The 15,614-nt window shown below is 40.0% G+C and overlaps 1 protein-coding gene across 1 annotated transcript in view; it reads right to left on the minus strand.

Moving 5' to 3' along the window:
* CSMD3 (CUB and Sushi multiple domains 3) overlaps window positions 1-15,614 on the minus strand; it is a 483,827-nt gene that overhangs the window by 351,086 nt on the left and 117,127 nt on the right. Inside the window, exon 4 of the mRNA XM_064154172.1 lies at window positions 5,079-5,273. Within this exon, the coding sequence (XP_064010242.1) occupies window positions 5,079-5,273 (195 nt within the window). The remainder of the gene's footprint in view (window positions 1-5,078; window positions 5,274-15,614) is intronic.

A 15,614-nucleotide genomic window follows, 5' to 3' on the forward strand; every position in this document is an offset into this window, starting at 1 on the left:
ATGCACTGTATGGCATCAAGCACAGAACTTTATCTCTGACTTTTTTTCTCTTCACAGCCCACAAAGACCAGCTCACAGTAAAGACACAAAGGCAGAACCAGCTTATTTACCACTTCTACTACAAGGTTCCATTTGCCACACTGGCACAAAACCATTTACCTATCTGCAACCAAATGTTTGTGTTTGCGAAATGTTAGAATCACAGAATCGTATTTCGTAGGATCATAGAATCAGTCAGGGTTGGAAGGGGCCACAAGGATCATCTAGTTCCAACCCCCCTGCCATGGCTTTAAACTGGAAGAGGGGAGATTTAAACTAGATGTTAGGAAGAAGTTCTTTCCAGCAAGGGTGGTGAGACACTGGAACAGGTTGTTCAGGGAGGTTGTGGCTTCTCCCTCCCTGGAGGTGTTCAAGGCCAGGTTGGATGAGGTCTTGCGTGACCTGTTCTAGTGGGAGGTGTCCTGCCTATGGCAGGGAGATTGGAACTGGCTGATCTTTGAGGTCTCTTCCAACACAAACCACTCTATGACTCTATTTTTGTTTCATTTGAAGATGCTCTGTTTTCATTTCTGACCTAAAACTTACCTCATGCAGTTGAAACATGCTCACGTATCTACACAGTCACAGAATTATACCAGTGACTTGCAATTAATTTTCCACTTCAGTGGGTTCTGCACACAGGAAATATCAAAACACTTCAGCAGTGAGATGAGTATTCTAATATGAATACTTAATGTCTGTTAAAATATGAGCTTCCAAAAATCTCAATACTGTTTGTTTGGAATAAATCCATCAAAGATGTGTATATATATATATATACACACTAGCAGGTATAGATATACATAGACTGCAAGGGAATTAAAAATCTCCAGAGTTTAATTTAATGACAACCTCTATCATCTTTTAAGTGTCATGACAATAGATGAAAAAATAACTCAATATCCTCCCAGATAAATAATTGAAAAAGCAGGGGGAAAAAAAGGCATCTACTGTCAGTGAGCTGTGCACTTAATCATAGAATCATAGAATCAACCAGGTTGAAAGAGACCTCCAAGATCATCCAGTACAATCTAGCACCCATCCCTATCCAGTTAACTAGACCATGGCACTAAGTGCCTCATCCAGGCTTTGCTTGAACACCTCCAGGGATGGTGACTCCACCACCTCCCTGGGCAGCCCATTCCAATGCCAATCACTCTCTCTGCCAACAACTTCCTCCTAATATCCAGCCTAGACCTCCTCTGGCACAATTTGAGAATCTGTCCCCTTGTTCTGTCGCTGCTTGCCTGGAAGAAGAGACCAACCCCCATCTGGCTGCAGCCTCCCTTCAGGTAGTTGTAGACAGCAATGAGGTCTGCCCTGAGCCTCCTCTTCTCCAGGCTGCACACCCCCAGCTCCCTCAGCCCCTCCTCACTTGTCTGATCAAAAATGCACGTTCATTCAAATGAGTGGAAAAACAAAGCTTCTTATTAAAAGTATTAATGAAAGTTTCAGAGTGGTAAATACTTTGTAAATATATAGAGAGGCAGTAGTGAAAATATTCTAATAGAACTTCTGCAAATAGAAATAAAACTGCATTATATATTGTACCTAGGGAAAACTTTAAAAATCATCAGAATATTTCCTCAACTATGAAATCTCCTTTTTTGTTTTAACTCTCATAAAATGGCAATATTCTACATTAATGTAATTTTATTTTTTAGCCTCAGCAAATTATTCCTTGCTTGCTGCATCATAGGGAAACTGCAAGCTGCAACACTATCTCAGGAACAGGTGATAACGGTAAAGCTGCTGTCATGTTTCACTGTTGAAAACAACCTCATCAAAATTAATGTGTCAGGGAAGAAGACTTTATTTATCAACCAGTCATGGTTTGTGCACAGTATAATTGACCACAACACAATAAATTCAATTTAGTTTTCTTTTAATTAAGGTGGGGTTTATTCACTCCTAGGAAATCTAATAATAATCACAGTATTTCACGAATGTCAGAACATGCAAATGACAGGTGACAAAAATTATGCATTCAAACTAAATTCAGTGAGAAACAGGATATGAAAATAAGCAAGTGTCAGCTATGTGCACAGCTTTTGCAAAACAATCACAATATTATCAGGGTTGGAAGAGACCTCACAGATCATCAAGTCCAACCCTTTACCACAGAGCTCAAGCTAGACCATGGCACCAAGTGCCATATCCAATACTGCCTTCTTATCAAGAGTGATAAAGAAAAAGGAAGTATTTTAGGAATAACTCTTTTCTTCATTAATAAAATGTGTATCAAAGATGTGTGACTAAAAAAAAGCACCAAATACCAGTGTATGTATAGATTCTTGTGGCAATATGAACCACTGCTGATTCTAACTAAATTCTGTCTGTCCTTAAGAATGACATTGCTAAACCACAGGTATGATCAGTTCCTCATTTCTTGATTCAGAGTGAAGACAATGTAAAAGGAATGATTTAAAATAAAATTACACCTCAAATTCACCTCTTCTGGACTACAAGAAGCAGATGATCTAAAGACTTAACTACCCTGACATGCATAGATTCACAGATTTATAGAATGGTTTGGGTTGGAAATAACATTAAAGATCATCTAGGTCCAACCCCTCTGTCATGGACAGGGACATTTTCCACTGCTAGACCCATGTTGCTCCAATCTGGCCTTGAACACCTCCAAAGAGGCATCCAAAACTTCCCTGACATTCCAGTGTCTCCCCACCTTTACTGTATAGAGTTTGTTCCTAATATCTAGTTCAAATCTTCCCTCCTCAAGCTTCAATCTATTCCCTTTTGTCCTGTTACAAAGTCCCTTCACAGCATATAAGCATGTTGCATATTCAGGGCTTTGTTCAATTTACAAATAAAAAATCAAACCAACCAAACCAAAAGCCCCCAAACCAACAACCAAACACAAAAAAAGAAATGCTTCATGGTTCTCTGACTTAGACCATTTGTTTGGAACAATAAACATTCATCTGAGGAACACTGACTGTTTAATCAAAGACAGTCTCTGTGGCCAGAAAGAGGAAAGAGTTCATTAATGAGTAATCACCTTTAGCAAAGTTCTATAGAATTCTGTGTTGGATAATTGCATCAGACAAAATTAAGTCTCTGTGTCAGATGTAAAGTCAGACATTTCTGACATCAAATACATATTCATAGAAGGAACTATTGAAAATAATTCAGTTTTTATTGAGCAGAGACCAAAAATACCTTAACAGTAATTTGCCCTTTAGCTGTTATGCCTGATGTTAAAATTTAAATCAAGTATCTATCACATTTCTAAGTTATGCTTCAGTAATTTGTTTAACAATCTTCTATCCCTTTGAATCTTTGCTACTATTCATAAAATAACTGTTTTCTCCCAAAAAAAATTTCCTTCCACAAGAATTCCTGCTGTAAATCAAGTCACTGCTTCAATCTCTTTCATATAGACTGAAAAAGTCTGAGTTCCTTCAATCTATAGACAAAACATCAGTTTTGAAATCTAACAGAACTTGTTTCCTCTTTTTCAGAATGTATTCCAAATCATCAACTCTATTTTGCCCTAGAGAGTGACATTATTCAGCTAATAACCTCTCCAATCATGAATAGAATAAATATGTTTTTCATATTCTTATGCCATAGTCTTCTGCTTACACACTCATGTCATGTTTAACCATAGGGCTGCTTTGAGAGTTTGCAATTCAAATGCAAATTTACACCACATATTTTCATACCACCTTGGAATAAATCCAAAGTCTACCCCAAGTTAAACTGAAAAGTGAGGTATGAAAAGAAAGCATATGCAACTATGTGTCAGGTTTAAATCCCTCTCCTTCCTCATTTAAGAGTATTAACTTATATGCCAAATCATTTTGAAATTGGCAGATTGAGAATTTGAACAATAGTCTGCAGGGAAGTCCATTGGCTGTCTACTTTGTAGCAAATATGTGTTTGGGGCAAGTTAACATATTCTCATTGGATCTTTTGTATGATCATTGCCACAAACAGAATTTGACTTTATGCCCTGATTGTGCATTTGCTGCATTATTGGTTATGATTTATCTGGGAAGTATGGAGGAACATTCATAGGTTACAGATACATACATACATACATAAATAGAACGTAGATACATAGATAATCAGAATAGTAAGTTAAGTTGGAAGGTTTTGCAGTCCCTGCCAGACTTCATCAGGTGGTTTTGGACAAATATAAATGCTGTGTTCTGTAAAGTTAACCTGTGAATCCAGAAAAGAATCTTAAACTTCCCTGGCATAAGGTGTTTCATCAAAATACTAACTTTATTGCATTTGGTTCTGTAGAGTAGTGATATTTCCTCCATTTTATCAGGTTAGTTCCTTTCACTTCTCTGCAAATATTATTTCTCCCTAATAGTCTCAGAAAATAAGATTTCCCCATAAAGAGAGGAATGTCTAGTGCTGCTATATTTCTAATGTGAGTGAAGGAGATGTGATCTATATTTGTTATGATACAGGTTAGATACTATAGAGAAATCTTAAGGTATCAAATCTAACTGAGAATGAGTGGAAGTCCCTCTAACACGGACTTCCATCTGACCAATATCCAAGTCAGTAGAATCATAGAATCGTAGAATCAACCAGGTTAGAAGAGACCTCCAAGATCAGCCAGTCCAACCTAGCACCCAGCTCTATGCAGTCAACCAGACCTTGGCACCAAGTGCCTCATCCAGGCTTTTCTTGAAGACCTCAAGGTTGACAAAATATCACTCCTTAAGAAATGCTAATGAATCACAAATTTACAGCCTCATAGTTTAAACATGTTGAACACAGACATTTATATTCTACTTATTACTAGCTTTCTAGATCTTATTTCATTGCATGTATTTTAAAATAAATATAATTGTAACAGGATGTTGACTTAAAAATTAGTAGCTACATATACTGAGCTAAATCCTATGTGTAGAGCCAAAGATTAAAATATTGAAAGAATGCTTTTTTTTTTCCTTGAGACACAGTCTAAAACTTAATAACTGAAACACATTTTAAGTTGCTTATATTAATAAGTTTAATGTATATATCTGAGAACATCACTGTAATATTTCTCTTACCTCTACAGATGGGAACAGGGAAGTCCCACGAGGCTGTGTTCACAGAGTTGGCTATGCAGGTAAGCTGAGGGTGGCCATCCAAAATATATCCAGTCACACAGCTGTATCGGATTTTGTCACCGACATCAAATCTTGTACCATACAAGATACCCTTTGGTGGAACTCCTGGGTTGCCACAGGAACTACTCTGTAATTCTGGAGAAGACATATTTTTTATTACTTATGCTGTTTTTAATAAATCAAGACTGGATTTTGCTGAAGAACATGGAAGACAGATATTATAGCAGCTGTGGGCAGATGAGTATTATGCAACTCTTAACATTGAAAAGCTCTTACTGAGTTAGTCCACTAAGCATCTGCTTATGTACACAAATATCCAAAGGTAGAGCATGATAGGAAAATGAGCACGAGGTGTTCCTTGAATATATATAATAGGTATCATTAGATTTCTGGTACCAGCCATGAAATAAAACATTTATTAAAAGGAAGAATCCAATAGTCATATATATACTACACCTATGCATAGTATATATAAAATAGATGACACATGCTCATCTGTAAAACTCATTTGTATGACTATATTAAATACAAATATTATTCAATGATCTCATTGCTGCTATTGTTTTGTTTCTCTTACATGATAAACTTTGGGTCTGCATATGAATTTCATAGCCTTGCGATAGGACACGATAGAGAAGTAATGTTGAAGATCTTTCATCTTCATCACTTCAAAGCTCACCTAAATGCACAATATTTTTGAAACTATTTTATCAAGCTAAGTGGTATGTCCTCAGACAAAGTTCCCTTGTCCTCAAATGTGCTTGGCAGCTTTACAGAGAAGGCAGCACTGCAGCTGACTCCTGCATATTTGTTCAAAGTGATTTCTTTTAAGTTTTTTACAAATTTCAAGGCCATTCCAATTATTATTTATCATCACAGAATGTCAAAATAGAGTCATGAGTATAAACTTGTGGACTTTGGATATAGAATCACACAATCACAAAATCAATCAAGTTGGAAGAGACCTCCAAGATCATCCAGTACAACCTAGCACCCAGCCCTAGACAATCAACTAGACCATGGCACTAAGTGCCTCATCCAGGCTTTGCTTGAACACCTCCAGGGACAGTGACTCCACCACCTCCCTGGGCAGCCCATTCCAATGCCAATCACTCTCTCTGGCAACAACTTCCTCCTAACATTCAGCCTGTACCTCCTCCCCTGGCACAGCTTGAGACTGCATCCCCTTGTTCTATTGCTGGTTGCCCGGAAGAAGAGACCAACCCCCACCTGGCTACAGCCTCCCTTCAGGTAGTTGTATAGAATCATAGAATCATAGAATCAACCAGGTTGGAAGAGACCTCCAAGATCATCGAGTCCAACCTAGCACCCAGCCCTAGCCAGTCAACTAGACCATGGCACTGAGTGCCTCATCCAGTCTTTTCTTGAAGACCCCCAGGGACGGTGCCTCCACCACCTCCCTGGGCAGCCCATTCCAATGCCAATCACTCTCTCTGTGAAGAACTTCTTCCTAACATCCAGCCTATACCTACCCTGGCACAACTTGAGGTCCCCCCGAGCGTCCTCTTCTGCAGGCTAAACACCCCCAGCTCCCTCAGCCTCTCCTCACAGGGCTGTGTTCCAGGCCCCTCACCACCTTCATTGCCCTTCTCTGGCCACACTGAAGTGCCTCAACATCTCTCTTGAATTGAGAGGCGCAGATCTGGATGCAGTACTCAAGGTGTGGCCTGACCAGTGATGAGTAGTATGATTCTTATGAATCATAGTATATTAACATGAAAATTCTACCTTTACACAGTGTTTATATTTTCATCTTTTCCAAGAAACTGTAATCTTTCTGAATCTCTATTTCTTAAGGCTTGTAAAAAGGTCACAGAAAGACTCCCTGGCCTTTGAAATGAAGAATATAAAGATTAGTGATGCCTTTAACAGTCGCTGCCTAAAAGTGCTTACTTTACTCTTACTGCTGTCTCATCAAGAACTGCCCACGTAAAGCAACACATTCTTATGAAATCATACTACATTTTAAAGCACTAATTAAAAACCAACCTCCACCTAAAATAAAACTCATTTTCCAGTTGAATACCATATGACTCATCTAAAAACATTGCCTGGCATTATTTGTATAATATTATTCTAGTAGCTAGTATGTTACTATTTGTACCACTTCAAGCAATTTTGTTCCTAATTTTAGATAATAAAGTAGAAAATAAATTGTGGTGTGTAAAATATATTAGGGTTTGGTTTTTTTTCTGTGAGCATTTTCATTCTGAATATATATAAGTGCACTATTCTTTTGGGGGGAGGAGGGAGTGTATGTCACCAAAAAATTGTATTAGACTTCTTTGATAGGTGGCGTCTATTTTCAAATTGAATGTGACATTCTAATGCCAACTCTCTGCCATTTAAAGCCACAGATTGTTACCTTGAGATTGCCATCTGTCAGGGTACGCAGGGATTGGCAAACTAGGTTATAATTTTTTGCTAAGCTCTTCACAGATTGTTGACTAGAGTGGCATTCTGATATTCAGTAAAGACATGGAGCATGTTAAAGCGTTTCCTTTCAAATTTGCCACCTTGTTATTTGATTGAATTTCTCCTTGTTCACTGAAAATTGAATTTCCCTTTGTACTCTGAAAATAAGTGTAACTGAATTTTTTACACCATCCTATGTTTTTAAATCTTCATTGTGTATTGCTCATGCCCTTTTCAAAGGGAGCTATCTCATGTGTTAGTCTCTCTCCAAGTAAGATTTTTCTTTGCCTGAAATTGAATTGTTAATTATCTCTGAATTATGTGTACTTTTTGCTTGCAGGAAACAAAAATGCTTTGTTTCTTTAAATCAGTGTTCCCTTTGTAGGACAGGTACATATGAATTTATTTATCCTCTTTTTCTTGTTTTTCTTAATTATAAAACCCAAAGATCAAATTATCCTTCAATGCTTGCCATTAATTTATATTTCATTAATTGTTATTAATGTCAATGGGAACTCCATTCAAAGACTGTGTGTAGAATATGCCTCAGAGAGTTCTGCTTAGCAGGAATGGACACGCTCCTTTAAAGAGTTTAATTAGTAGAAACTCAGCCACTAATTAAGAAGCTGTTCAAATTAAATCACACTACATAAAAATTTCTTTCTGACAATACTTTCCAAAACAAGGCTGTCAGAAGTTCAGCAGTTACTCGAGGAGAAACAAGTAATAACCAGATATGCAAATTTCACAGTTTCTTTCTTTTTATTCAAATTTTAAGTCAGTAATTTTTACATTTGTTTAAAGAATCAAGAGTAGCACCTGTCTTCCCTAAACTGCTTATGCTTTAAATTTATCTCATAGAACCATAGAATCAACCAGGTTGGAAGAGACCTCCAAGATCAGCCAGTCCAACCTAGCACCCAGCCCTAGCCAGTCAACTAGACCATGGCACCAAGTGCCTCAGCCAGTCTTACCTTGAACACCTCCAGGGATGGTGACTGTGCTAGTTTGAAGCAAGCTGGAATGTTTTGGTAACAGAACTAGATAAGGGGCAGTGAAATGAAAACAATTGATGTCAACTTCTCTCACAGTCTCGCTGAGAGCTCTGGGAAGAAGAAAGACTTTTTCTCCATTTTGTTTCTCACTCTTGCTTTTGCCTTAGACCTGGTCACATCTCATTAACCCTGCTCCTACTAACCCTGCTCCCTAACCTCTTGGCTGCACCTCTCTTCTTCCTGAGGACTGGGGCAAGGTTGAGAGGGACCGGGGGGAGGTGTTGGGGTGGTTTGAGAGCCCCTCCTGGGGACTCAGGTTTCTGGGAGGGGAGTTGTGCTTTTGTATTGTTTATCCTTTGTATATTTCTGTATATAATTGTATATAACTGTATATATTGTAAATAGCTGCTTGTAAATTCTGCCAGCTGTAAATAAATTGCTTCATCTATATTCCCAGGGTCCGTCTGAGTTAGCTGGGGCAAATACAAAGTGTGGGAGGGGCGGGGTAACCCCCAAACCATCACAGTGACTCCACTACCTCCCTGGGCAGCCCATTCCAATGCCAATCACTCTCTCTGCCAACAACTTCCTCCTAACATCCAGCCTATACTTCCCCCGGTACAACTGGTGATTGTGTTCCCCTGTTCTGTTGCTGGTTGTCTGGGAGAAGAGACCAATCCCACCTAGCTACAGCCTCCCTTCAGATAGTTGTAGACAGCAATGAGGTCTGCCCTGTGAGTCTCCTCTTCTTGAGGCTGCACACCCCCAGCTCCCTCCGCCTCTCCTCACAGGGCTGTGCTCCAGGCCCCTCACCAGCTTTGTTGCCCATCTCTGGACATGTTCACGTTCCCCAACATCTCTCGAGTTAAGGAGCCAGAACTGGACACAGCACTCAACGTTTGGCCTGACCAGTGCAGTGAAGAAAAAAAAAAAAACAACTTAATATCCAACTCCAATTTAACTACATGAAGTTAAAACTTAATATCTAACTAGCAATTTAACATGGAGAAAGCAAAGAAAAAGACACTATAAAGCACCTTGCATGATCTAGCACGAGAAAGATAGATCTATTTAAAAGGAGATTAAGTGAAAAAGAACTCATTTCCCAAAATTCAGGTCTCTTATTTGTAGTAATCAATTCCAACAAATCTCTCATCTGAAGACACAAGTGCCACTATTCTGAAATTCACAGTTGTTTATAGAAAAAAAATAGAAATATCAGTTCTGCTAACATATATTTTTTCCTTTGCCTTTCTGTATTTCATGTGGGGTCAACTAGAAGACCATATCATACTCTGGTATCTATCTGTAAATAGGTGCACAAGAGGAAATAAGATTTCTTTTTTCTTTTCCCTGAAGTAAAAAAAGGTAAAAGATAGGTTTGTTCTTCTCTTCTCAGCCATTCTTTCTTGATAGACAACTATCACTGTAACAGTAACCTCACTGAGGGTCTCTACTGTTCACTAAAGATAGCACACCTAATTACATTGAAGAGTTTCTTACTTCATTTTTAATGAATGACATAGTTCTGCTTTTTAGTTCGCTTTGAAATTATTTTCATGCCAAACAAAATGACAGAGGAACTTGATTATTTGAAGCAAAGCCACCCATTACTGTGAGGATGTCTTTTAAAATTATGTCATGAAGGAGCTTCAAATACAGATTTTTATACTGAGTTTGATTTTGGTTCCTGATACATTGAAATATTCACTGCATTTTCTGTCTTTCTTTGTAGCACGAGAATGTTTCTATTTATGGCATTAAAGTAATATGTTACTTTTACAGGAACAAATTTGGTTTAGCATTAATTAGAACAACATTAATGTATAGAATCATAGAATCAACCAGGTTGGAAGATACCTCCAAGATCATCCAGTCCAACCTAGCACCCAGCCCTATCCAATCAACCAGACCATGGCACTAAGTGCCTCATCCAGCCTTTTCTTGAAGACCCCCAAGGACGGTGCCTCCACCACCTCCCTGGGCAGCCCATTCCAATGGGAAATCACTCTCTCTGTGAAGAATTTCTTCCTAATATCCAGCCTATACCTACCCTGGCACAACTTGAGACTGTGTCCTCTTGTTCTATTGCTGGTTGCCTGGGAGAAGAGGCCACCCCCCACCTGGCTACAATGCCCCTTCAGGTAGTTGTAGACAGTAATAAGATCACCCCTGAGCCTCCTCTTCTCCAGGTTATACACCCCCAGCTCCCTCAACCTCTCCTCATAGGATTTGTGCTCCAGGCCTCTCACCAGCTTTGTTGCCCTTCTCTGGACATGTTCCAGCACCTCAACATCTTTCTTGAATTGAGGGGCCTAGAACTGGACACAGCACTCAAGGTGTGGCCTGACCAGTGCTGAGTGCAGGGGAAGAATAACCTCCCTTGTCCTACTGGCCACACTGCTCCTGATGCAGGCCAGGATGCCATTGGCTCTCTTGGCCACCTGGGCACACTGCTGCCTCATCTTCAGCTTACTATCTACCAGTACCCCATGTCCCTTTCTTTCTGGCTGCTCTCCAGCCACTCAGTCCCCAGCCTATAGCACTGCTTGGGGTTGTTGTGGCCAAAGTGCAGAACCCTGCACTTGGCCTTGTTAAATCTCATCCTTCTATAAGTGAGAGAGCAACAGCAACAAGATGTACAGCAGAAAAGCTCTCTAAGATATGTGAAGGGAACAAATTATAACTGTAGTGCTACAGCAACACTGATACAGTGGGCAGGACAAGCATAATACAAGAAATGAGCCAGGGTTTGTAATACTTTCGTGAAATACATACATGAAATGTAATACATACATGAAATGTAATACATACATGAAATGCACTGTTGGAAATTATCTGTTTAAATCAGATGAAGACACAGAACAGTACTAAAGAGCTCAAACCTAATACTCAAAGGCAGTGGTATTCACTAATTTTACCATATGATAATGTAATTCAGCACCAAGTGAAATCAACAGCTTCACTTGACTATCAGCTTCAGCCGATATAGCTAAACCTGGCCTTCCCCTACAAGACACACTCCTAAAGTAAATGACAAACAGCTAAAGACAGAAGAGTCAGCTACTTAAACTATACAGTTAAGATCACCAGCCATGCTTATTCACCTTTACCAAATCACTTTTGACTTCCATAAATTAAATGTTAATCTGCAGTAAATTCCTGTACAGCTGCTGAGGGCATCAGTTAAACTGCAAGCACATCTGGCAGATGAATTCCTATAGTGAAAAAGAGCACTGGAGAGAATGGTTTTGGGGTTTTGTTTTTTTTGGTGTGGTTTTTGTTTTGTTTGTTTGGGTTTTTTTTTAAAGGCTGTAGAGTTGCTGATGAAGACTATGTCAGAGACAGAGTTTGCTCCATTCACCTTGTTCTGAAAATATGCAATGCTATCAGTGGAGTCCAAAGCCTGGAGTATCTGTCACAGGCAGTGGCTGTTCAGCTTCCCATGTAAATGAAGCTCAGCCGTATGTGCCCTGACTGGTATGCAATAAGTAACTGTGTAGGTATGTCAACACATGAGTCACAATAAGATTGTTTCACAGTATCACCAAGGTTGGAAGAGACCTCACAGATCATCAAGTCCAACCCTTTACCACAGAGCTCAAGGCCAGACCATGGCACCAAGTGCCACGTCCAATCCTGCCTTGAACAGCTCCAGGGATGGCGACTCCACCACCTCCCCGGGCAGCCCATCCCAGTGTCCAATGACTCTCTCAGGGAAGAACTTTCTCCTCACCTCAAGCCTAAATTTCCCCTGACATAGCTTGAGACTGTGTCCTCTTGTTCTGGTGCTGGCCACCTGAGAGAAGAGAGCAACCTCCTCCTGGCCACAACCTCCCCTCAGGTAGTTGTATACAGCAATAAGGTCACCCCTGAGCCTCCTCTTGTTTCATTTAGACTGCAGTGATTCTGACCACTTTCTTGGGGCACAGATATATTCCACAGTCAGCTGAGAAGAGACTGTTTTAATTACAGAGCAAAGATTATTTAATAACCCAGAACAATCTAAATCAGAAAATGATTCTAAAACCTGAAGTCTATCACTGTTCTTTCTGCAACATGTATTTCTTACTATGCATTTTACAGTTTTAGAAAAGAATATCAGATTCAATTTCTGAATTGTTATGCTAAGAAACAAACCAGTAGTGTTATTTCTTTTCATTCCACTATTACATGGTCTAGTTGATTGGTTAGGGCTGGGTGATAGGTTGGACTGGCTGATCTTGGAGGTCTCTTCCAACCTGGTTGATTCTATGATTCTATATGATACCTCAATGTGTTATCTTATTTGCCCTTATGCTAGGTACTTTATAAATGCTCTATCATGCCTCACTGGTGATCCTTATCTGAAGAATCTGCAGTAACCAAAGCTGTTAGAATCTAACTGAATTTAGGAAATGGCAGCTTACCCACTGAAGGAGGATGTCAAAGCACAAATAAGTTCTGTATAAAGAGTGCCTCCACACGAATTTCACAGGCAAGTATAGATGAATACATCAAATAAACGTAATCAATTTTGTAAAAATCCCTACTGAAATTAAGATTCCATCTGGCAAGACATCACAAAAATAACAGGAAGATGAATAGCTTTAATATTCAAGATGATGTCAATAAATTTTGTGGAAAAGTACTGGAATTTCTTAGGGAGACTTAAGGAGATGAGATCAGAGTTAGCACTCAAACACTGATAGACACTGCTGATATCATCAGTAAGGTTGCAGACGACACCAAGTTGGGAGCAAGTGATGACCTGTTAGAGGGCAGGAGGCTTCTGCAGAGGGACCCGGACAGGCTGCACAGATGGGCACAGACCAATGCCACGAGTTTTAACAAGGCCAAGTGCCAGGTTCAGCACTGCAGCCACAACAACCCCATGCAGCACTACAGGCTGGGGACAGAGTGGCTGGAGAGCAGCCAGGCAGAGAGGGACCTGGGGGTACTGGTCGACGGTGACTCAACATGAGCCAGCAGTGTACCCAGGTGGCCAAGAAGGCCAATGGCATCCTGGCTTGGATCAGGAATAGTGTGGCTGGCAGGACCAGGGAGGTCATTCTGCCCCTGTACTCAGCACTGGTCAGACCACACCTTGAGTCCTGGCTGGATGTTAGGACAAAGTTTTTCACAGAAAGAGTGATTGCCCATTGAAATGGGCTGTCTGGGGAGGTGGGAGAGTCACCATCCCTGGAGATGCTTAAAAGGAGACTGGATGAGGCACTCAGTGCCATGGTTTAGCTAATTACAAGAGTTAGGTGATCGGTTGGACTCGATGACCCTAGATATTTTCTAACCTGGTCAGTTCTGTGATTCTGTGAAGTATCTGAGGGGTGGCTAAGGCCAATCTCTTTTCAGTGGTCAGCAGCAATAAGGCAAGGAGCAACATCTACAAACTGGAACAGAAGTTTTCACCTCAACATGAGGAGAAACTTCTTTACAGTGAGGGTGACAGAGCACTGGAACAGGCTGCCCAGAGAGGTTGTAGAGTTTCAAAACCCACCTGGATGTGGGTTTTGCGAACTACCCTAGAGATCCTGCCTTGGAAGAGGGGCGTGGATTCAAGGATCTCTGGAGGTCCCTTCCAACCTCTAAAGTTCTGTGATTCTGTGACTCTGTGACACGTGAATTGACACTTCAACTGGTCTAAAGGCCAATCTGAATGCTTTGTTGTTTAAATGATTAAAATCTAGAGGCTGATTAGTCTTAAAAAGAAAACATGCAATACTTCTTCTGGCTTCCTGTTGGCAAAGGTCACCTGGACTTACCAGCATATATAGTCATAGGATGCAAACAGATACCTGTGGTAAATCAAGCATGCCTTGTGTTTGAGTTATGAGCCAAGCTTGCCCCACCCCAAGCCTTCTTCACTAATTGTGTCTTATCAATGAAGACTGAGAACTTGTTTAAATTTTGTTTTAAAACTGGATTTTAAACTATAATATATGGATATGGGATGTGACACGGACACAGCATCAGATAGTGGCACGAAGAGGCACAAAGAGTTTTCTCCTCGAGGAAGGGACTTCGCCACATGAGAACTGGGCACTAGGTGGCACCTGTAACATTCAGAGTTGCTGCATGACCCGGCAGAGTGGCAAACATTTCCTTCCATACATCAGCGGTAACAAGAAACCCCACATTTTGCAATGTATTTTACATATGTCTGGTGTAAATATGTGTTGGGATATGCACACTTATGCGTAGAACTGCTGTTTGGAAGCGCTGTAAGTGCCCTGGTTGAAGTACAAATGTTTGGTGCAATTGCATAACTTCACTGATCACCTTACTCAAAGGATATGCTGTCTCTCACAGTGAAATTCCAGCCTAGTTTCAACAATTATTGCTGGCATGAAGGATTCCTTAGCAATATTTAAATTTCCAAAGTTGGAGCTATTATCCCTGTACTTATGTGACTTTTGGCTATTTGGTTTTGGTTGGTGGGGGTAGGGGTTTTTGGGTTTTGATTTTGTACCGCGGTACTATTGAAATGTGTTATAATCTTCAGTTACAGAGACCAGTGTGTCAAAAGTTACATTTACTTTCTTTCTATAGAGGGAAGTCGCAGGCAGTGCAGTTGAACTGTAACCTTAAAGGTCTTTTCCAGTCTTAGCGATTCTATGAACCAAACCATCAAAATACCATATAAGTAATCAGCTGTGCTTAAGGTATAGCTCAGTGATAACTAATTGCTCTTTTCTGTGACTCTTCAAAACATAACCTGTTCTTCAAGATTGCTCAAGCTCTGTTCTTCATTTACATTATCTATTGACATCTCAAGTATGCTGATTATGGCAGTATCTACATATTAATGTTTGAGGTGTAAGGGGTGTCCTTGTTCTCAATTTACCTGGAAATACTTTCACAGTCTTCTGTTGGAAAGATGTGCTGTATCACAGAATTTGGTACCAGTGTATGTTACTACATGTTGGACTGGATGATCTTGGAGGTCTCTTCCAACGTGGTTGATTCTATGATTCTACTTTATGTTATTTTGACAGAAGAAAGATTTGCTTTAATTCTTGAATTTAGTTTTTATTTGGAAATGTTTCAG

This window comes from Pogoniulus pusillus, chromosome 14, assembly GCF_015220805.1.
Source record: "Pogoniulus pusillus isolate bPogPus1 chromosome 14, bPogPus1.pri, whole genome shotgun sequence".
In the NCBI taxonomy this organism is placed as follows: domain Eukaryota; kingdom Metazoa; phylum Chordata; class Aves; order Piciformes; family Lybiidae; genus Pogoniulus; species Pogoniulus pusillus.